Genomic DNA, 22633 nt, shown 5'->3' on the forward strand with positions numbered 1-22633 from the left:
TATAGCTGAAGTGTATGTGGGAGACTCGACTACATTAGACATAGGGGAAAGAGTAGAACAAAAATTGAGCGTAAGTAGTGGAATAAAGCAAGGCTGTACTGCCTCTACAACATTATTCAAATTAATTACTTATCAGATTATAAAACAAGTAGAAAAGGAAGGTAATGGTTTTAAAAATGATATTATAAAGCTAGTAGTATTATTTTTTTTATCTGATGATGTCCTAGTGCTTGCTGAGAATATAGAGGATGCTGAATTAAACATAAGGAAAGTGATAGATATAGGAAAGCAGTGTGGTTTAGACATAAATAGAGACAAAAGTAGCGTACTTATATATAATATGAAGGAGAAACCAGATAATATAGAGGGAATAAGAGTAGTAAGCAATATTAAATACCTAGGTATCAAGGTAGATGATGGTAGGAATATGTTCAAAACACAGAAAAGTGAAATGATAGTTAAGGCGCAAAAGCTAGCCAATCTTACATATTCGATCATAGAAAAAAGTTGTAATAAGATACTGATAGGAAAAACATACTGGAAAAGTGTAGCACTACCTTCTATATTATATGGAACAAATGTGATTAACTTAACGGAAACGGAAATAGAAAAGTTGCAGAGAATAGAGAATGGAGTGTATAGAAGGATGTTAGGGGCTGTAAAGAATACAGCAATTGTAGCCTTGAGAGGGGATGTAGGAGCATCTGCTATGAAAACAAGGGTAATGGATGGTAAGCTGAGGTACCTTAATAGCATTTTTAAGGGAGAAAAGGACCTACTTACAGCAATAGTCAATGATATGGAAGAAAAAGAGAGGAAGTGGTGGATGCATGTGAAGAAGTATGCTGAAGAATGTGGGATGGCGATGAGAGAAGTCAAGAGATGTACGAAAGAGGACATAAAGAAGAGAACAAGAGAATGGGACACAAGCAAATGGAAGAGTGAAATGGAGTGTAAGGAGAGTTTAATTTTGTATAAAAACTGGAAAAGTGAAATCAAGGAAGAGGAAGTGTATGACAATACATTTTCGTCAATTTTATTATTTAGAGCAAGGACAAACTCATTGGGCTTGAATATAAGAAACAGACACCAAGATGGAAATATAAACTGTGTATTATGTGATGTAGAAGAAAATGCTAACCACTTTATATTATATTGTCCACAGTTTAGTGATATAAGAATAAAAACAATTGAGTTTCAACAACCATACGAAGAAGATAGTGCACAAACAGTTGGAAAATTCCTTTTTTGTGAAGAGAATATTGAAAATAAGAAAAGTATACTACAACAAATGTGGATGAAAAGAGAAAAACTAGTGAAAATAAGGAACACACAAAACTAAAAGACACAGAGGCGCCGTTGTAAAGGCTACGATGCCTCACCCCAGAACCTGAACCTGAACCTGATGCTGATAAGTGATAACGAACGCGTGTGAGTTCCAGAACGCAAACTTATTTTGGACGGTAAGTGCTTTTTTCTTAATACAATTACTGTTTTTTAAAATATGACGGGTGCTGTAAACAACCAAGTGTTACAAAGTGTAATTTAGATAACTGTCATTGCCTAGGTACTCGGCATTTCGAAAGTTAATTAAGAGGGACTTCACCCGTTGAAGCCAAGCGATTGGGAGCCATTGTTGTTTACGATATGTTTCGGTCCTTTTATTCGAAAAATAAGTAGACTGACTGTAGCCTCGGTGGGATTCCATACCAATTTGTGGGAGGCCAAAACGTGTTTGAAATGTGTGTGAATAATTAAAAAGAAAAGCTTATAATTTAAGTGTTAATTACACGAATCTTTGATCAAATGGTTGTGTGGCAGCATAAAAACATTGAAGATTTTATCAATGAAATGGCTGTTATTGGCGAACAACATGAAATAATGACGTGTGCTGTAAGCAGCCAAGTGTTATAAATTATAATTTAGGTAACTATCATTAGCTTGGTAACCGGTATTTCGAAAGTTAATTCACCAGGCATTTAACCCGTTGAAGACTATCGTTTGGCAGCCATTATTGTATACAATAGGAGGTTTTGGTGTTTTCGAAAAGTAAGTATATACTGACTGTAGCCTCAGAGAGGTTTTATACCAATTTGTGGGAGGCTAAAGCGTAATATTTATCACGAGATTTGTATTATTTAAATATTACTTACACGAATCTTTAATCAAGTGGTTCTGTGGCAGCCTAAAATATTTGAGAATGCTGGACAAAAATTATTATATAAACAATGGAATCAATGTCAAAACCGAATGATATTTATATAGAACGTTTTCTTATTTTAATATTGAAAGTCCAACTTCTAGTGTATTGGATTCTTTGACTGTATATGTTAGAATGAAAAATTTGCATTGACAATAAAGAAAAATAGTGGACACAATAACAGTAATAGCAATTTTTCTATCTTGTAGAGTATTAACTTCCATAACTTTTCAAGTTTGAATGTGAGAAAATTGTTCACCATTCAAAAAGGTTACAGTAGTAGTAATTTTTGTATCATGTAGGGTATTAAATTCCATAACTTTTCATGTTTGAATGAAAAAAAACAATTATCATCATTCAAAATGTACTATTATTTTTCTATCTTGTATGCTATTATATTCCATAACTTTTCATGTTTGACTGTGAAAAAAATTGATCATAATTCCAAAAGGTACAGCATGAATGACTTTTCTATCTTGTTGGCTATTAAATTGCATAATTTTTCATGTTTGAATGGGAAAAAATTATCGTTTAAATTTGTACAGTAGTAGAAATTTTTTTATAAGTTTAGGTTTTGAGAAATTGGGCTTGAATGCCAACAAGATTGTATTTTCAAAGTTTTTGCATTAGCACTAATAAGTTTTCTATATTGTTGGCTATTATATTCCATAACTTTTCATGTTTGACTGTGAAAAAAGTTGATCATAATTCAAAAAGGTACACCATGAATAAATTTTCTATCTTGTTGGCTATTAAATTGCATAATTTTTCATGTTTGAATGGGAAAAAGATTATCGTTTGAATTAGAGAAATTGGGCTTGAAAGGTGACATGTTCATCACAACCTGCACTAAAATTAATTCATTTTCCACTAAGCAGTTATTGCTGTATTCTAAAACTACTATTTCCTTGCAGATATGGATGCCAAACCTACTTTCCAAAGGATGGGTAATGGTACCCTGGTGTTGAGGTACAGTCGAGAGGCTCGACGTGTGTCTGCCAAAAATAATCAGGGCTCTACTCCAGCTTGTCTGCCTGCCGAAACTGTAGAGAAGAACGCAGTTGATGCGGTCCGTAAAGTTGGGGGTAACGTCAACGACCGTATCACTGTGTTGGGGCACTACCGGCTACAGTTTGGCATCTACAGGGATCAGACGTTCAAGTGGATGATAGAAAATGGCTTAGGTTATGCTGCCTGGATAGTAGACTGCATGCGGTCGGAGGTGAAAACAAATGCGCCTCTTAGCCAGAACAAGTTTTCCTTCAGGGAATACATGTTGTCCTTTGATGAAGGCAAGGAGGCTGTCGCGTTAAAGGAGAAAGAGAGAGTTTCCCGTCAGAAAAAGACTACTGTCCAACCATCACTCAGTAGCAAGAAACCATCTGACAGCGCCCAACCATCGTCTGGGAAGAGGAAGCGCATTGACGATGTCAATGCACCTGGGGAGTCCTCGCTACTGGTGGGCGAGACTCTCTCGTCCCCCAGTACGAAGGGCAAAACCAAGAAGATGAAGGGTACACCAACAAAGGCAAAGTGTCCAGGTAAGGTATGGTGACGACAATATGTTGGCTGACAGTGCAGAACACTCATAAGTTATCAATTATTGCCCAGGATTTTTATATAGAAGTTTTTGTTCTTAAAGTAAATGTACAGCATGTAAAATATTAAATTCCAAATTTTCCATGTCTGAATGCTAAATACTGTATATATTAATACAGTATTTAATTAAGTACACGAAAAGTAATTTTTCGTTGAAAATCCCATATATTGTACTGTGCCGAGAAATCACTCATGTTATCAGTTATTACTTAACATAAAATTGTTATGCATTATTTATCATCTTTTTCTAGCAACGGCAAGTCCAAATGACGATATTGATGATGAAGCCCTGGTGACAGCTGTTGAGCTGTATGAATCTACTAGCAGCCAGGGCAACCCCATCACAGTTTCACAAGCACAGAGTCACGTTGATGGTGCGTTACAAGCTATTCTTTGTACTATAATGCAACTATTATTCTCATGTAATGATATGAGTGTAAATCATTGTCTATATACTTTGTCCTGACTGTAAATATATATTTGTATTTATATTCACATTTAACAAAACAATTAATCAACAGATGTGGTACTGCCAGAGGGATGGAAGAAGACGTTACCCAAGGCTGACCATCAATGGATTTCCCGGGCGCTGTTCAAGGTGTCTAAGAGAGGGAAGCCGGAGCTGGCCTGGGAGCGTGTGAACAAGCTTTGGTGGTCTCCTCCAGAGCCATCTCTTATACCCACCCAATTACAGTACCTCGACCGGACAGCTACTTTGCAACACGCCTGTTGCTGTGGATGCCTCGTAAATTATGGAAGGTACGTCTGGTCTGTCCAAATTCATTCTGCGAGGGCCATCAGCTGACCTCCGCCGGGATCTACCCCCGAGTACGCCAAGTTCTGGATATTGATGGCTATTACAACTTGGCTGCTGAATATCTGGAGTGTGGTCAATGCAAGGGCAAATTGATCAGTTGGAGTGGCGCCATCACTCGCCAATTGGACGTGGGACACCGTGGCCGGTTCCCAGTTCTCTTGACTTACCGCTATGCCTGCGACCTGCGGGTGGCAATACTAATGCGGCAGCGTGGACTAGGGAACAGCGTCACCCAGATACGCAAGAAGCTGGTGGAGGAGCACACTGTGGCATGGCATGTGAGGGTCAATAGCTACATGACCGACTGTGTTACCATCATGGATGCCGCTGCCAAGAACTCTCTCGTTGTGCCGAAGCCCACGGACCCCCCTGCCATGCCTGAACTTCCTCGCGCGGGCTGGCTACTGAAGGTGTTCTCAAACGATGTCATCACGAGGCTAGATGAGGTCAAGGCCAGTATAACGTCTGTCTTTGGGAACATACTGAAGATGGATTCCACCAAGAAGGTAAATACAATACTATTCTAGAATTTAGGACTGTAAAGTACTATTATTAGCTATTGCTATTTCTATTTTTAGATATTAATAGGTTTTATTACTTAAACATTATTGCTATTTAGTTAATACTGATAATTATGAATAGATACTACAGTACTCTCAGTACAGTATATAATCAAATATTTTTCAGAGAATGTTATAATCATTACCATTCCCATTTACTTAAAATACAGTATATAATCAAATATTTTTCAGAGAATGTTATAATTATTAACATTTCCATTTATTTAAAATTATTTGTTTTGCTTTGTTCAAGGTGGTGAAGAAACTGGGAGGCCACAGCGCCCGGACTGCATCGTGGGCCACTAATATTGGCAACGAATACGGTCAGGTGCTGATGAGTGTCCTTACTGCTAGCGAGGGTTACGGCATAGAACCCATGGTAAAGGGCATTGTACGTAGGTACAAGGATGCAGGTGTCACTCCGCCGCACACTCTATATGTGGACCGAGATTGCTGTGGGAAGAAGTCAGCCATGCGGAGCATGTTCAAGAAATGGCCAGACCTCAAAATCAGGCTCGACGTATGGCATTTCATGAGACGCTTCGCGGCTGGTGTCACCAGTGACTCCCACCCGCTGTACGGCTTATTCATGAGCCGACTCTCGGCCTGCATATTCGAGTGGAGCGCTGAGGACATCAAACGTCTGAAACAAGCCAAGCGTGCCGAGCTCCTGGAGCAGAAGATTCGGGTTCCCTCCGACTATGACGTGTGTGATCGTATCACACGGAATGAACTGGCCCTCCACTGCCGACGCAGGACACGTGGTGTAGAGGAGACTACCCATTTGATTGATGAGTTACTGGAGGCGTTGAGCGGCGACCAGGGTCGGGACACGCTGGGTGTTCCGCTGCTGGACGCTGACCGCATCTGGGACATTTGGGCATCTCAGAAACGTCACGTGGCCTGCATACAAGACCCAGAGGGGATCTCTTTGTACACGGAGACGGGCAAGCTGCGGAAAGGCGGAATTGTGCTGCCTGTCTTGAGATGTGCTAGAGGTTCCACATCTCTGGAGTCTTTCCACCTCCACTGAATTTAAAAATATGTATTGAATAGAGAGTTGTACGCATAAATAAATAAACGTACTTAAAGATTAATACTGTTACGTTTGTTTCCAGGAACGACTGCAAGCGGTATGCACTTTCAGGCATACCTGCTGGAGGGCCTGTCACGCTGGAACGAGGACAGGGCTAATGCTGCGGTAGAGATGGATGTGTCTCCCTATTCCACATCTATGGAACTCTACAGTGGCCTGCTGAAGGCGGCCACTAATGACCTCAGCCACAGAGTCTTCGGGAAGCCGATCCACCCCTCGTACTGTGCTCCTCGTCAATACACAGGTCATTATGTTATATCATTGTTATACAACATACGCTTCTTAAGTACTGTACAGTAGAAAGGGGCTAAATGAAACCAGCACTGTATGTAATTTATGGAATGTTTCAAGACTATCCCAAAATAATTTTTTAAGAAACTAAGAAAAGGGCCAACAAGAAACAAATGCTTAAAGATATTAATATTCAACTTAAACTGTCATTTCTTTCATATTACCATGGTTATGTCACATAGCCCTTTTGTCGTATGATAACAAAGTTGGGCAATTTTCAGATGTAGACCTCTCAGTGAAAGTATTTTGTTTTTTTCAGGTGAACTCATAGGTATAGAATACCTATACAGCCAGACAGGCGAGGCTCTTCAAGATCTGACGTTGGACCCAGACAGCGAGGAGGCGCGTGATCTGGAGGACTTTTCGGATGATGAAGATGAGGGTTATGACGAGCCTGATAGTGCTGCAAATGACAAGACCCTCTCTACGTATGATCTGGAGCCCCGAACAAGAAAATCCAGCATCAAACGTAGACTCTTCAAGAGTCCTGACAGCGCGGCGGTAACATCAAACAGGCAGGCATCACTGACTGATGAGGGCACAGGTGGTGAGACGCCAACATTTCACGACTCCCCAAAGGTAAATTAGACCACCCATATCGTGATAATATATCTTTAAATAATTATAGGTATCGGTGTTTTAGGTGTCTGTTTTAACATAATTACATGGAATTTTTTATTCAGGAATCTGCCGTCAAGCGCAAACTCTTTAAGAGTCCTTTTAAAGAGGCGTCTGCACTGGCAGGGCCGGTTCCTCCGAGTCCACCACACGACCGCCCGAATTGCCGGGAAACTCGTTGAATAGATCTGCACTATACAGCAGACTGTTACAATACCATCTATTATTACAGGAATAAACCAAAGCCTTTATTAAAAGAGTTCAAAGCTAAGATATGAAAACCTTCGGTACTAGTTGCGCTGTCTTTGTCCTACAGCGGGAAGCTTTTGGAATCCTGGAGCTCTGATTGGTTTATATACGAGCAGAGGGGAGCTGTGATTGGTCAATATTCAAGGGCTGAGCGGTGCCGAGCTGTGATTGGTGGTTATTCGTCAACCTGGGACGTTATGAGGGCTCTGATTGGTGGTTATTCGTAAATTTAGAACGCAAGGCGGCTCTGATTGGTGGTTATTCGTGAACTGAAGGTTCTGATTGGTGGATATTCGTGAACTTGGTACGTTATGAAGGCTCTGATTGGTCAAGTGAACCTAGGATTTTGCTTGGCTTTGGGCGCAAGGATGACACGCAAAATCGTGAAGCGTTCCACATTTTTAGCCGCACCCCTTCTAGTTTTGCTCTGGAATAATGATAATTGTAAAATATGTTAGTATAACAGGAGAAAACGTCTTTTTCTACTTTTAAATTTGCTTGCGCTGCGCGAGGCAGGTTCGAATCCACGGTCGCCTGTCGGAGGAAGCGTTAGATTGTGTAATAAATAAGTCAAACACTCTTTAATGCATTTCTTTTACAAAGCAGCAGCTTTTTATTATGAAGTTATTTTATCCTCTGCTGGATTGACTATATGTAATCTTATGTTGGTATTTTCTTCGCATGAAATTGGCTTTATACTCCTACAGCTTATAAAGAATTCATCATTATACTAACTCACAAAAAGGGGGTCACAAAAGACATGAAAAAATGATCTCCAATAATATTTTTTTTTTCTTTTAAAGGATGAAATGATGCGATCTACAGGGGTCAAAGTATATCCTACCGTTTAATTTCACTGATCAGACATCATAAAAAAAAATTAGGATACTAGTTTAAAAGAAACTGAAATTATAAAGTATTGGTGTACATATACCCCCGCCAATAGCTGTCTTTCTATTCGGCCTAACATGATCTTTGTAAATATTTCATTAAAGTATTTATAGTTTACATAGGAATTGTTTATTTCAATGTTGTTATTGTCCTTAAAATATTTTGTTTGTCCTTGTTTCCTTTCCTCACTGGGCTATTTTCCCTGTTGGGGCCCTAAGCTTATAGCATTCTTTTTTTTTTCAACTAGGTTTATAGCCTAGCAATTAATAATAATAATAATAATAATAATAATAATAATGATGATGATGATGATGATGATCATTTACTTAATTTTGTGTTAATTTTGCTTTGAATTAATTTGTATTTCTCCTGAGAATGTTAAGATATCCACTTCAATATTGCTGTAATTTTGCATATTAAAGAGATTATAGATTATGTAATCCCAACTCGTAGCTTTGCTTATTTCATTAACTGATTATGTATTAACGAAGCAGTGATAAATAGAAGTAATTATTGGTCCAAATAAGTGGGTTTAATGGTAATAATTATCCTTAGATACCAAGTTTAACTATGAGTGACATCGGTAACTGATATTATTATTATTATTATCATTATTATTATTATTATTATTATTAAGGAACTGGAGAATTACGACAACGCCAAACATTCTTAAATTTATTTCCATCACCAACAAATAACAACGTTTCAAACATCTCTGTGTTCATAATCATGTTCCTGGGTAACAGAAAGTAAAACAATAAAGAGCAAGCTGTACACAAATATTGTAAACAAATAAATTCTAAGTTGTCGTAATTCTCCAGTTCTTTATTAAACTGAGGTTCCCTTCCACCCGCTCAGTATCGGATATTATTTTTATTATTATTATTATTATTATTATTATTATTATTATTCTAGGGTACAACCCTAATTGGAAAAGATGGATGCTATTAGCTAAGGAGCCCCAAAAGGGAAAATAGCCAACGAGGAAAGGAAACTAGGAAAAATAAAATATTTAAAGAACAGCAACATTATTAGAATAAATATTTCCTATGTAAACTATAAAAGAATAACAAGACAAGAGGAAGAGAAATTATATAGAATAATTTGCCCGAGTGTACCCTCAAGCAAGAGAGCTCTAACCCAAGACAGTGGAAGACCATGGTACATAGGCTATGGCACTACCTAAGACTAAGAGAACAATGGTTTGATTTTGGAGTGTCCTTCTCCTAGAAGAGCTGCTTACCATAGCTACAGAATCTCTTCTACCCTTACCAAGAGGAAAGTAGCCATAGCCTCTGTACCATGGTCTTCCAATGTCTTGGGGGTAGAGTTCTCTTGCTTAAGGGTACACTTGGGCACACTATTCTATCTTACTTCTCTTCCTCTTGTTCTGTTAAAGTTTTTATAGTTTATATAAGAGATATTTGATTTAATGTTGTTACTGTTCTTTAAATATATCATAAGTACTGTTTATATATATATATATATATATATATATATATATATATATATATATATATATATATATATATATATATATATATATATATAATACACACACATATACAGTATATATACACATATATATATATATATATATATATATATATATATATATATATATATATATATATATATATATATATATATATATATATATATATATATATATATATATATATATATATATATATATATATATATATATATATATATATATATATATATATATATATATATACATATACAGTATATATATATATATATATATATATATATATATATATATATATATATATATATATATATATATATATATATATATATATATATATATATATATATATATATATATATATTAAAAATCGTGAGTTTAAAGTGACCTAAAAGTGCAACAAAAACAAAATTATTGCGTAGGGGAAAGTAGGGGAAAATGGTCCTCGTTTGTAGGGGAAAAGTAAAATTCTGAGTGGCAGCCCTGGATCGGCGTCAAGGAATAATCAAATCAAATAAATTCAGTCCGGTCGGTCTAGTCAAGGCCAACCTTTCATTGCCAATTAATAAGTTACTGAAAGAAGAACTTGGATTATACAAGGATCATAACTTATTTACTTGTTTTTTAAAACCATTACACACTTATTTAAGTGAATAACCCTTCGAAACCATGTCTGTGATATACCGATCTTTAATTCGCAAGGCGGACAAATTCGTGCCCCCGAAATTCCAGCCGATGTGGAATCATCCAGCAGGTAAATTGTATTTTATTGTATTTTGACGTATTAATTCATTATGTATTCCTGTATTATGGAGAGTATTCCTAACTACTTATCATAACAGAAGGGGATTTAAACAAGGTTATGACCTGACCTATGATTTTCCACCTAACCTAATTCGGATGCTATACTCCCTAGGGGTGTAGCTTGGCTAATAATAATAAAAATATCAATAATAATGAAAATAATAATAACAACAATAATAATAATAATAACAATAATAATGATAATTACAATAATAATAACTGGCAATTCTTACCTACACTGTCACCCCCTTTAGACCTCCACGTCCTAGCTTACCTCAAGACAAGCCGTAACCTAGTTTTTACTTCCTGGTGAGCTGTTTTCTTTAACTTAGTTTTTGGAGCCTTTGTATATCAGCGGTCAGTTCCTCCAGCGAGCATAAAATATGGACATAAACTAAACTTAGTCTATCCTACCTAACCTAACCTAAAAGCCATGTCCTTACCTACTTGCCTAAAGGGGGGGATTGCTAACGCCACCTGCGACCCCTTTTACACTGCCGTATTCTTAGTCAGCCGTCATCATACACACCAGGTGGCCGCTATCGTGCATACACCCCAAAGAAACTAGCCTAGTTTCCTCAATAAACGACCTGGAACTGATATAGTCAACCAAACAGAAGTTCGTGATGCCAGCATTAGAGTGTGCTTCCATGCTCCGCATACTGGACCAGGAAGGATGAAACTTCCAGGATCGGAAAGAATCTTCCATTTCCGTTCTAAGGACCATCTGCCACTAATAAATTTCTCTTTTTGAAAGGATGGAAGGTTTGTGTCTCTGCCTAAAGAAATATTGAAATTCATAAATAATTCCTAATTTTCATGGTATACAAACTTTTGATAGGTCCTGCTGCTACCTTGGATCAGCTTGGTGACTGCTAAGGTAGCAGTAGTAAGGAACTCAGCATATGAAGCTTTATTTGTGTTGGAAAAAGGGGGAGGGTGGGATGTGGCACCCTAGCTGTACCAACCAAACTCACCTGAGTCCCTCGTCGGGCGAAGAGGGACGATGAGAAGAAAAATGCTTATATTGTTTCTTTTGATTTTTTATGTCGGCTACCTCCCAATATTGGGGGAAGTACCATGTAAGATAGATAGCTAACCTGAAGCCATTAAATTGTGCTTCACTCCTCAATTACTCCCTGCAGTCCTCAGCCGAAGGTCAAAAATGGCTTTTCTTTGACAGGCAGGTGGGCGGTACTATTCCCCTCGCACTACCTGTCATTAATTATCTCGCATACTATTTATTCAACATCCATTCCAACCCCCGCCCCGGAAGTTATCTCCTATTTAACCCTTTTACCCCCAAAGGACGTACTGGTACGTTTCACAAAAGCCATCCCTTTACCCCCATGGACGTACCGGTACGTCCTTGCAAAAAAATGCTATAAAAAAAAATTTTTCTAAATATTTTTGATAATTTTTTAAGAAAATTCAGGCATTTTCCTAGAGAATGAGATCGACCTGACCTCTCTATGACAAAAATTAAGGCTTTTAGAGCAATTTAAAAAAAATATACTGCAAAATGTGCTGGGGAAAAAATAACCCCCTGGGGGTTAAGGGTTGGAAATTTCCAAATAGCCTGGGGGTAAAAGGGATAAATGACTCCTCATTGTATAGCTAGCAAAATTACAAATTACCTTTAAAGTTTGATATCTTTTATGGCATAATTCTGTAGTCCAATCACGTGATTACAGAAGCTCACAAACATTTGGGAAACAAACACAAATCCAACTGAAAATAAAGATAAAAAAATACTGTAATAAAACAATATTACAACATTTATTATATTAAGTAAAACAACATTAATATTGTAATAACCTGATATCTATTTAATATGAAACCCGACTCTTTGTTGACTTTCGCAGCTGGAAATCATAGGCATGGGATTTAGGTTAGGCCTAACCTAGGCCAAAATTGAACAAAGTTGGACTTGAAACAATTCGACTTACATAAAGTTTCTTGGAGCCAATTAAGTTTGTAAATTGAAGACCTGTATAGTCTCATTGGACTGGGTATGACTTCTCCCACATATAGTGAACTCCATTTAATAGGTTATGAAAATACTTTGAAAAGCAATTCTTTTCTTGAATAAACATTTTATAACCACCCCCAGATGTCACTTTTGTATTTAGCATTATTAGAGACTCATTATAATACCGAGTGCCAAAAAACTCTGATGGAAATATTTAATATGAATATACTGTTTTAAAGGTTTAAAGGCCATTCATGAATGGCAGGGACAAGGGTCAGTGATATTGCCCTATCGAGCAGGACAATGCCCTAGAGACTGACCATATATACATATGATCACTGCCCAAACCTCCTCTCCACCCAAGGTAGGACTCAGGAGGATCAGGCAATGGCTGCTGATGACTCAGCAGATAGACCTATCGGCTCCCCCAAACCGCCCCCCATCCTTAGCTCACAAGGATGGTGAGGTTGTAGCCACCTAAGTAACTAACGAATTTGAGCGGGACTAGAACCCCAGTCTGGAGTTCACCTACAGGGACGTTACCACATCGGCCACCACAACAGTAGCTTTAAATGTTAGCCATCATAAAGCTTATTATACTAGCTTATTCTAAATGTGTACTGTAATTGAATTGCAAATGGTGAAATTATCGTTTCATATTGAAGAATATTCTTGGGAACTAAGCTTAAGTGAATGATTATTGAAATGGAAAAGAAATATAACAATTGAAAAGATGTAGTAATATTTTTCTCAAATATCTTAAATTTTTCAATATTAATCTTACCCGATGATCATGTAGCTGTCAACTCTGTTGCCCGACAGAAAAAACCTAAGGTCGGGATACGCCAGCGATCGCTATACAGGTGGGGGTGTACAACAACAGCGCCATCTGTCGAGTAGGTACTCAGATACTTCTTGTCAACAAGAACCAATTTTTCCTCTGTCGTGCCACCGGCAAGACCTACTTGGATACGCTGTTGTTTCTGGAGTTGTTTTCACGCTTTTGGTGATGTATTCGCTCTAGATTTTAGCTTTCGCTATTCAGGAGTTATTATCATTAGCTTATCAAGCTTTTTGATTAGTTTTGGATTAATTGTTGATGAACTTTGATAGATTTTGGATTCCCCCCTTGGCTAATTCAAGAATTCAAGATGTCTGACCATTCTCAAGTCCCTAAGTACAGGCAGTGTAGCGCTAGGGACTGTTCTAGGCGTCTTCCGAAGGCCTCTATAGATCCTCACACCGTTTGTTCCAATTGTAGGGGTAAATCCTGTCAATTGGAAGATCGATGTGAGGAATGCGCTGGGCTTTCGGAATTCGATTTTAATGAATTCCTAAAGAATGCACGTAGGCTAGAGAAGGATAGGATCAGGAGGAGTTCTTCTCGCTCGTTTGATTTTTCCTCTCCCCATGCCCTTCAACCTTTTCCTTCCCCTGTAGTGGTGACTCCCGACCCTGCTACTAGTGCTCAACCCTCGATGGCGGACATGATGCGTGCCATTCAGGCTCTTGGTGACAGAGTGGAGTCATTAGCTAATGACCGGAATCAACTTTTATCCGATGTCAAAGAGTTGAAAGAAAAAAGTGCAGTGGGAAGTGTAGTGAGTGCAAGTGCGGTGAAAAGTGTCAGTGTCAGTGTTACGCATGAGGGTGCATCTGTTCGTGCCAGTCGTCCTCCCAGTCCGGGACCTCTTGCAAGCTCCCAAGCCCAGGGGAGAAGCAATGTCGAAGGACCAAAGGGTTCGACAGGCCTTGATCAGCGTACGGATGTACCCTCAGTGGTTGCGGACGCATCTTGCAGAGATCGTCCCATCCACAAACAGACGAGTGACCCCATTCATTCCTCGTCTGTGGAAGAAGTTTCTATGAAGAAACGTTGGACCAAGGTCTCACGACCTCTCAAGCGCAAGGTCCCTTCCGAGCGAGTCCAACGGCCCAGGTGTAGCCACTGGGTCAGTTCGGACTCGCCGCAGTCTTCCGAAGACTGCACACCTCCCAAGAGAGGTAGAGTGGTTCCGCAGCAGGCAATCACTCCGTCTGTTGCCGCACCAACCACGGTAGACCCTAAGTGGTCTATGCTGCAGACTATGCAGTCTCAGCTTGCTTCCTTCATGCAGGAGTATCGTGCTGAGAAGGTTGACACTGCACCTGTTAACATACAACCTGCCACGGTTGTGCGCTCAGCAGATACTGCGGCTGCCTGCTCCCACACTCCACCTGTGAGAGCTCCACCACCGATGCGCAGTCGACCCTGCCAGACGCATGTTGACGTTAGCCGACATGCGGCACCCTCCGTTGACATGCGTGAGCTACCGCATCAGCAGTGGGAAGGTGCTGTCAAGCTGCCGTGTTTTGACGCAATGCGGCAGTCTCCGCAACCCACGGCAGTCCCTCCCACGCACCAGCACTCCGCTTTTGTTGTTGCCAGCTCGCAGACTGACCAGCAGCGGCATGATGTTGGATCCAGTGCAGCTACGCATGCACCCGTGCTGCCGGATTCAGCCGTTCAGCTGTCTGCTCCGCCTTTGCCGCTTCCTCCTCAGCATTCGGATGAAGGAGTATCTGATGACGACGAAGCTGCGCATTTGGACGATCCGCACTCCGACATAGAAGAACCCAAGTCTACGCCTCCCTCCTTAGACTTTAGGAAAGTCCTTGCCCTATTTAGGGAGTTGTATCCAGAACAGTTTGTGTCTGCAACCCCGCGCTCACCTCCCTCTGAGTTCGCTTTAGGCATGCAGTCTGCAGCTCCTGCCTTTACGAAACTCGTACTCGCGCGCTCATCCAAGAGAGCTTTGAGGGTACTGGGAGAGTGGTTGCAGTCCAAGAAGCAACTGGGGAAGACTGCCTTCATCTTTCCACTTACCAAGCTTGCTTCCAAATCTAGCGTCTGGTATGCCACGGGAGAGGAACCCGGCTTGGGAGTTCCTGCCTCTGCCCAGGGCGACTTCTCAAGTCTGGTTGACTCTCCCCGCAGGCTGGCTATGAGACGCTCCAAGATTTGCTGGTCCTTTTCTGACATGGACCATCTGTTGAAGGGAGTTTTTCGTGCTTTTGAGATCTTCAACTTCCTGGACTGGTGTTTGGGAGCGTTAAGCAGAAAGACCTCCCCTTCGGATAAGGACTCTGCCATGCTTATCATGTCTAGCATGGACAAAGCCATTCGGGATGGGTCTGGTGAGCTTGCGGCTTCGTACGTGTCTGGAGTGCTTAAGAAGAGAGATCACCTTTGCTCCTTCTTGTCTGCGGGGATCACACCATGCCAGAAGTCGGAGTTGATGTTTGCTCCGCTTTCCATGTGTCTCTTTCCGGAAGAGCTGATCAAGGGGATTGCTGCCTCGTTGATCCAGAAGGATACCCATGACCTGGTGGCGTCTTCCGCACGTAAAGTCACAGCTTTACCTTCCGTGCCTAGACCTAGGATGGACACACCAGCGTCTAGGTTCATCCCGCCCTTTCGTGGCAGAACCTCCAGCAGAGGAGGTACCCGTGCCGACAGTCATCGTGGCAAAAAGAAGAAGGGTTCCAAGTCCTCAAAAGGCAGAATCTGACTGCCTACCTCTCCAGACAGCAGTGGGAGCCAGGCTCAAGAACTACTGGCAGGCTTGGGAGAGCAGAGGTGCAGACGCTCAGTCTGTGAAGTTGCTAAGAGAGGGGTACAGGATTCCGTTCTTGCGCAATCCCCCTCTAGCAACTACTCCCATCAACCTCTCTCCCAACTACAAGGAGGAGGACAAGAGGCTAGCTTTACAGCAAGAGGTGTCTCTCTTGCTACAAAAGGGAGCGGTAGTCATAGTCCGGGACCATCAATCCCCGGGCTTCTACAACCGTCTCTTCCTGGTAGCGAAGAAGACAGGAGGTTGGAGACCGGTGCTGGACGTCAGTGCTCTCAATGCTTTTGTCACCAAGCAGACGTTCACCATGGAGACGACGAAGTCGGTGCTAGCATCGGTCAGGAAGGAAGACTGGATGGTCTCGTTGGACCTAAAAGACGCGTACTTTCATGTCCCCGTCCATCCAGACTCCCAACCTTTCCTAAGGTTCGTCTTTGGAAAGGTCGTTTACCAGTTCCAAGCCCTGTGCTTTGGCCTAAGCACGGCACTTCTTGTGTTTACCAAACTGATGAGGAATATTGCCAAATTCCTTCATTTGGCAGACATCAGAGCCTCCCTCTATTTGGACGACTGGCTTTTAAGAGCTCCGTCAAGTCGTCGCTGTCTGGAGAATCTCAGATGGACTATGGATCTGACCAAGGAATTGGGTCTCCTGGTCAATATAGAGAAGTCCCAACTCGTCCCATCCCAAACCATTGTCTATCTAGGTATGGAGATTCAGAGTCGAGCTTTTCGGGCTTTTCCGTCGGCCCCCAGAATCAGTCAAGCCCAAGAATGCATCCAGAGCATGCTGAGAAGGAACCGATGTTCAGTCAGGCAGTGGATGAGTCTAACAGGGACGCTTTCATCGCTGGCCCAGTTCATCGCGTTAGGGAGACTCCACCTCCGCCCCCTTCAGTATCATCTAGCTGCTCACTGGAGAAAGGACATGACGCTAGAAGCGGTCTCAGTTCCTATATCCGAAGAGATGAGGTCTGCGCTGACGTGGTGGAAGAACAGCTTTCTTCTCAAGGAAGGTCTACCATTGGCTGTTCAGACCCCCGACCACCTTCTCTTCTCGGACGCATCGGACACGGGCTGGGGTGCGACACTGGACGGACGGGAATGCTCGGGCACGTGGAATCCGGAGCAAAGAACACTTCACATCAACTGCAAGGAGCTATTGGCAGTTCATCTGGCCTTGAGAAACTTCAAGTCCCTCCTTCTAGGCAAGGTGGTGGAGGTGAACTCCGACAACACTACAGCCTTGGCGTACATCTCCAAGCAAGGAGGGACTCATTCGAGGAAGTTGTTCGAGATCGCAAGGGACCTCCTCACCTGGTCAAGAGATCGAAAGATTTCGCTGGTAACGAGGTTCATTCAAGGCGACATGAATGTCATGGCAGATCGCCTCAGCCGGAAGGGTCAGGTCATCCCCACAGAGTGGACCCTTCACAAGAATGTTTGCAGCAGATTATGGGTCCTGTGGGGTCAGCCCACCATAGATCTGTTCGCTACCTCGATGACCAAGAGGCTGCCGAATTATTGCTCACCGATTCCGGACCCTGCAGCAGTTCACGTAGATGCCTTTCTTCTGGATTGGTCCCATCTAGACCTGTATGCGTTCCCTCCGTTCAAGATTGTCAACAAGGTACTGCAGAAGTTCGCCTCTCACGAAGGGACACGGTTGACGTTGGTTGCTCCCCTCTGGCCCGCGAGAGAATGGTTCACCGAGGTACTGCAATGGCTAGTGGACGTTCCCAGGACTCTTCCTCTAAGAGTGGACCTTCTGCGTCAGCCGCACGTAAAGAAGGTACACCCAAGCCTCCACGCTCTTCGTCTGACTGCCTTCAGACTATCGAAAGACACTCAAGAGCTAGAGGCTTTTCGAAGGAGGCAGCCAGAGCGATTGCCAGAGCAAGGAGGACATCCACTCTCAAGGTCTACCAGTCAAAATGGGAAGTCTTCCGAAGCTGGTGCAAGGCGAATTCAGTTTCCTCAACCAGTACCTCTGTAACGCAGATAGCTGACTTCCTTTTACATCTAAGGAATGTAAGATCCCTATCAGCTCCTACGATCAAAGGTTACAGAAGCATGTTGGCAGCAGTCTTCCGCCACAGAGGCTTAGATCTTTCCACCAACAAAGATCTACAAGACCTCCTTAAGTCTTTTGAGACCTCAAAGGAGCGTCGGTTAGCCACACCAGGTTGGAACCTAGACGTGGTTTTAAGGTTCCTGATGTCAGCAAGGTTCGAACCGCTTCAATCAGCCTCTTTTAAGGATCTCACATTAAAGACACTTTTCCTCGTTTGCTTAGCAACAGCTAAAAGAGTCAGTGAGATTCACGCCTTCAGCAGGAACATAGGTTTTACATCTGAAACAGCTACATGTTCCTTACAGCTTGGTTTTTTAGCTAAAAACGAGCTTCCTTCTCGTCCTTGGACCAAGTCGTTCGAGATCCCAAGCCTGTCCAACTTGGTTGGTAACGAACAAGAGAGAGTACTATGCCCAGTAAGAGCTCTTAAGTACTATTTAAGACGTACAAAGCCATTACGAGGACAATCAGAAGCTTTATGGTGTTCTATTAAGAAACCTGCTTTACCGATGTCTAAGAACGCAGTTTCTTATTACATCAGGCTTTTGATTAGAGAGGCCCATTCTCATCTGAAGGAAGAAGACCATGCTTTGCTGAAGGTAAGGACACATGAAGTTAGAGCTGTCGCTACTTCAGTGGCCTTCAAACAGAACCGTTCTCTGCAGAGTGTAATGGATGCAACCTATTGGAGAAGCAAGTCAGTGTTCGCATCATTTTACCTTAAAGATGTCCAGTCTCTTTACGAGAACTGCTACACCCTGGGACCATTCGTAGCAGCGAGTGCAGTAGTAGGTGAGGGCTCAACCACTACATTCCCATAATCCCATAACCTTTTTTAATCTTTCTCTTGAAATGCTTTTTATTGTTGTTTTTGGGTTGTACGGAAGGCTAAGAAGCCTTCCGCATCCTGGTTGATTTGGCGGGTGGTCAAATTCTTTCTTGAGAAGCGCCTAGATTAGAGGTTGTGATGAGGTCCTTTAGTATGGGTTGCAGCCCTTCATACTTCAGCACCTAGGAGTCGCTCAGCATCCTAAGAGGATCGCTAGGCTCAGTAAGGAAGACGTGCTTAAAAAGGCAGAGTAATGGTTCAAGTCGACTTCCTTACCAGGTACTTATTTATTTTATGTTTGTTATTTTGAATAACTGCTAAAATGAAATACAGGATACTTAGCTTCTAATGTTAACATGTATGCTGGTCTCCACCCACCCCCCTGGGTGTGAATCAGCTACATGATCATCGGGTAAGATTAATATTGAAAAATGTTATTTTCCTTAGTAAAATAAATTTTTGAATATACTTACCCGATGATCATGAATTTAAGGACCCTCCCTTCCTCCCCATAGAGACCCAGTGGACCGAGGAGAAAATTGGTTCTTGTTGACAAGAAGTACCTGAGTACCTACTCGACAGATGGCGCTGTTGTTGTACACCCCCACCTGTATAGCGATCGCTGGCGTATCCCGACCTTAGGTTTTTTCTGTCGGGCAACAGAGTTGACAGCTACATGATCATCGGGTAAGTATATTCAAAAATTTATTTTACTAAGGAAAATAACATATTCATTTGCCCTAATTTACCTACATCGTATATATTTTGTAGATATAGTAATTAAAACTTTGAGAAGTGTTTTTTAGTGTTGTAGATGTTTCTATTGCTATCAAAGTTTTTTTTTTTTTTAAATTCATGTCTTATTAAGATAAGTCTAGTTCAAATTCAATTTCATGGTGTTTAAAGTCTCTTTGGAAAATATATTACCATATGTAAAATAATTTCAATATACAGTATTGGATGAAAGTGGTATGCCATGGGAACAGTAATTAGTCCTCATGATTAGGTGCTTCCTCCTCCTTTTGTTAAGTAATTATCTCTTTAAGTGGGGTGCTTCGTCTGCAGTGTACTATGTGGGATTTGCTTAAAACCTTTTCCAATGTTTAAGAAATATTTTGTTAAAATATTTGCTACATGTGTAAATCATAGTTATGTTGTTACAGCTAATTTTATTTGTCATATTTGTATAATTCTCTCTCTCTCTCTCTCTCTCTCTCTCTCTCTCTCTCTCTCTCTCTCTCTCTCTCTCTCTCTCTCTCTCTCTCTCTCTCTCAATTAAGGGTAAACTCACTCATACCATAAGTTTGCAATAATTTTGTAGCTATTTTTTCTCAGGTTAACAGAACCAACCACAAGCAGATCTCTTTATTAGTGGTTGCAATAAGCCATACTGCATGCTAGTAACAACATAGATTTCAACAAAAAAATCTTTTATAATGTCAAAAACGGGATGGTGCATTATCACTATCCTTTTATAGAATACTGTACAGAAATGAGGACCAATTTTGCTAGATTCAGTATTACCTTTTCCAACGAAGCTGGAGGGAGGTTATGTTTTACCCCCTGTTTGTGTGTGTTTGATAACAGCTTCCTGGCCACAATTTTAATCTTAGATTAATGAAACTTGCAGGGATTAACTTATGTAAAATACTCAATATTACTCAATTTTGGAAGGTCACGGTCAAGCAAAAGGGCGAGAAATAAGCTACCGTGATGGAGGTCTGTGCTCTACTGAGTGCCCCTCTAGTACTGTACTCTATGTTTCTACAAGAAATGTAAACCCTCATTCTTTAATAGTACAGTAGTATACTTTCAGCTTGGTGGGAACTTTGGCTGCTAAAATTTATAACGAGGTGTCAGTAGTTACCTGGGGTTGGCGGGGAGGCCCTGGCCCCCAGCTAGTACACTGTGCAGCCACTTTGTTTTTAGCCGCTGGCGAATACAGATGTATGTCCGGTGCAGTTGATTGGCTGTTTTATTTTTTTTTCATCTAATTTGGTGTGTGAGAAGGAATTTTAAGAAAACAAAGGGTTTTGCAGTAGCTGACTGACAGTTTCTGTGTAACCTACCAATATACACTTTTTGTTCCTATTATAGTAGTAGTGACAACAATGTCAACATAATTTAGGTATGGAGCATTGTTGCATGCTGTTGGTAGAACTAGAACTTCAAGTCATTCCTCCATCTCTGCCGCACTTCTGCCTCTTAAAAGCGCACAGCCTGTTGGAGAAAAAAAGGGTTCTGTCCTTTTTCCCATCTTTAGACTATTAGTCCTTCGAGACCAATCGAAAGGACACTTACTGTTTCTCTCCCCATGGGAGAGACGGTGTTGCCCTATCCTTCACCAAGGACGAAGAAAGAGACGCGAGATTACATGCCCAAGGTCACTCGTCTTCAGCGGGAAGAAAAAGAAGTTGCTCCCAGGATCATAGTTGAAGCAATCTTGACATGTTGCTTCCTAGAGAGAGGGACATACCAATATGACCAGGAGGTATAAATGCCTGAAAAAAAAAAAGAGTTGGAACCATTCCTCAAGGCAATTTGAAAAGATATGATCATAGTTTGCTAGTTAAGGCTGCTTACTAACTTTAAATCTTCCCCTTTGGATGGTATTGAAAAAAGGGTATGTCCTCTCCATACTTTTAATAAGGCTTGAGGAATGATTTCTTTTAAGGATTTGGATAAGTTCTCAGACGAGATCATTATGAACAGATATCCTCACAGTCTTTTTAAAGTTTAAAAACTAAAAATGGAATAATGATGCCATTTTATTAGTACATTTTGACACCTTATCAACCTAATTAGATGACGCTTGAACGTTGCTGTCAGGAAATTTCATCCACAAGCAATGCAATATTACAAGTGCTATGGGTTTGGCCTTGTCGATGTTAAGTGTATTAATGGATAAAGATGTTTTATGTGCTCAGAAGTACATACCCTCATAGATTGTTCAGTAGATAAATTTTGTTTCCATTGTAAGTGAGCTAACTGTCAAAACTCAATACAAGCTGGAGCAAGCCGTAATATAAACTGCCAATGATTAACATATCACCTTTGATGGAGCTTCATCAACCCTAAGGATAAGTCTCCTTTTAAAGGTCGAGGGTTTGTATGAGTGTAGGAACAAATCACAAATTTTTTAAATTTATATTTTTCCTAACCATACAAAACAGAATCTTAAGTCTCATTCCCTTCCTCGGCCACCTCTCAACACCTAGTTGAAGGTCAAAGTGGCTACTAGGTTTATTGGCTGGGGGTAGGGGAGCTTGGGGCAAGACTTGCCTGCTCTGCCTACCAGTAACTACAACATCTCTGTATAAAATTTAACCGCTAAAGTTCCAGCCAAGCTAAAGATATACTAGTGTATTATTAAAGACCTCAGGTTTCTATAGTTTAGAAAAATACAAATTACTTTTAGAATTTGTAGCTTTGCCTTTTAGGACTACAGTACTTTTTTATTGGTCTAGAATGAGCAAAAATAATTTGATTTATTGAGTAACTTACTAGTATAAAAAGAAATTATG

The 22633-nt window shown here is 40.9% G+C and overlaps 1 protein-coding gene across 1 annotated transcript in view; it reads left to right on the forward strand.

Moving 5' to 3' along the window:
• The first annotated feature begins 3633 nt into the window (after positions 1 to 3633).
• The window catches only part of LOC137632845 (uncharacterized), a 201125-nt gene continuing 182125 nt past the window's right edge, over positions 3634 to 22633 (forward strand). Inside the window, exons 1-5 of the mRNA XM_068364941.1 lie at positions 3634 to 3741; positions 4051 to 4173; positions 4321 to 5122; positions 5430 to 6516; positions 6823 to 7142. Of these exons, the coding sequence (XP_068221042.1) occupies positions 6312 to 6516; positions 6823 to 7142 (525 nt within the window). The 5' untranslated portion in view covers positions 3634 to 3741; positions 4051 to 4173; positions 4321 to 5122; positions 5430 to 6311. The remainder of the gene's footprint in view (positions 3742 to 4050; positions 4174 to 4320; positions 5123 to 5429; positions 6517 to 6822; positions 7143 to 22633) is intronic.

The sequence above is a fragment of the Palaemon carinicauda genome, chromosome 42 (assembly GCF_036898095.1).
Source record: "Palaemon carinicauda isolate YSFRI2023 chromosome 42, ASM3689809v2, whole genome shotgun sequence".
Classification (NCBI taxonomy): domain Eukaryota; kingdom Metazoa; phylum Arthropoda; class Malacostraca; order Decapoda; family Palaemonidae; genus Palaemon; species Palaemon carinicauda.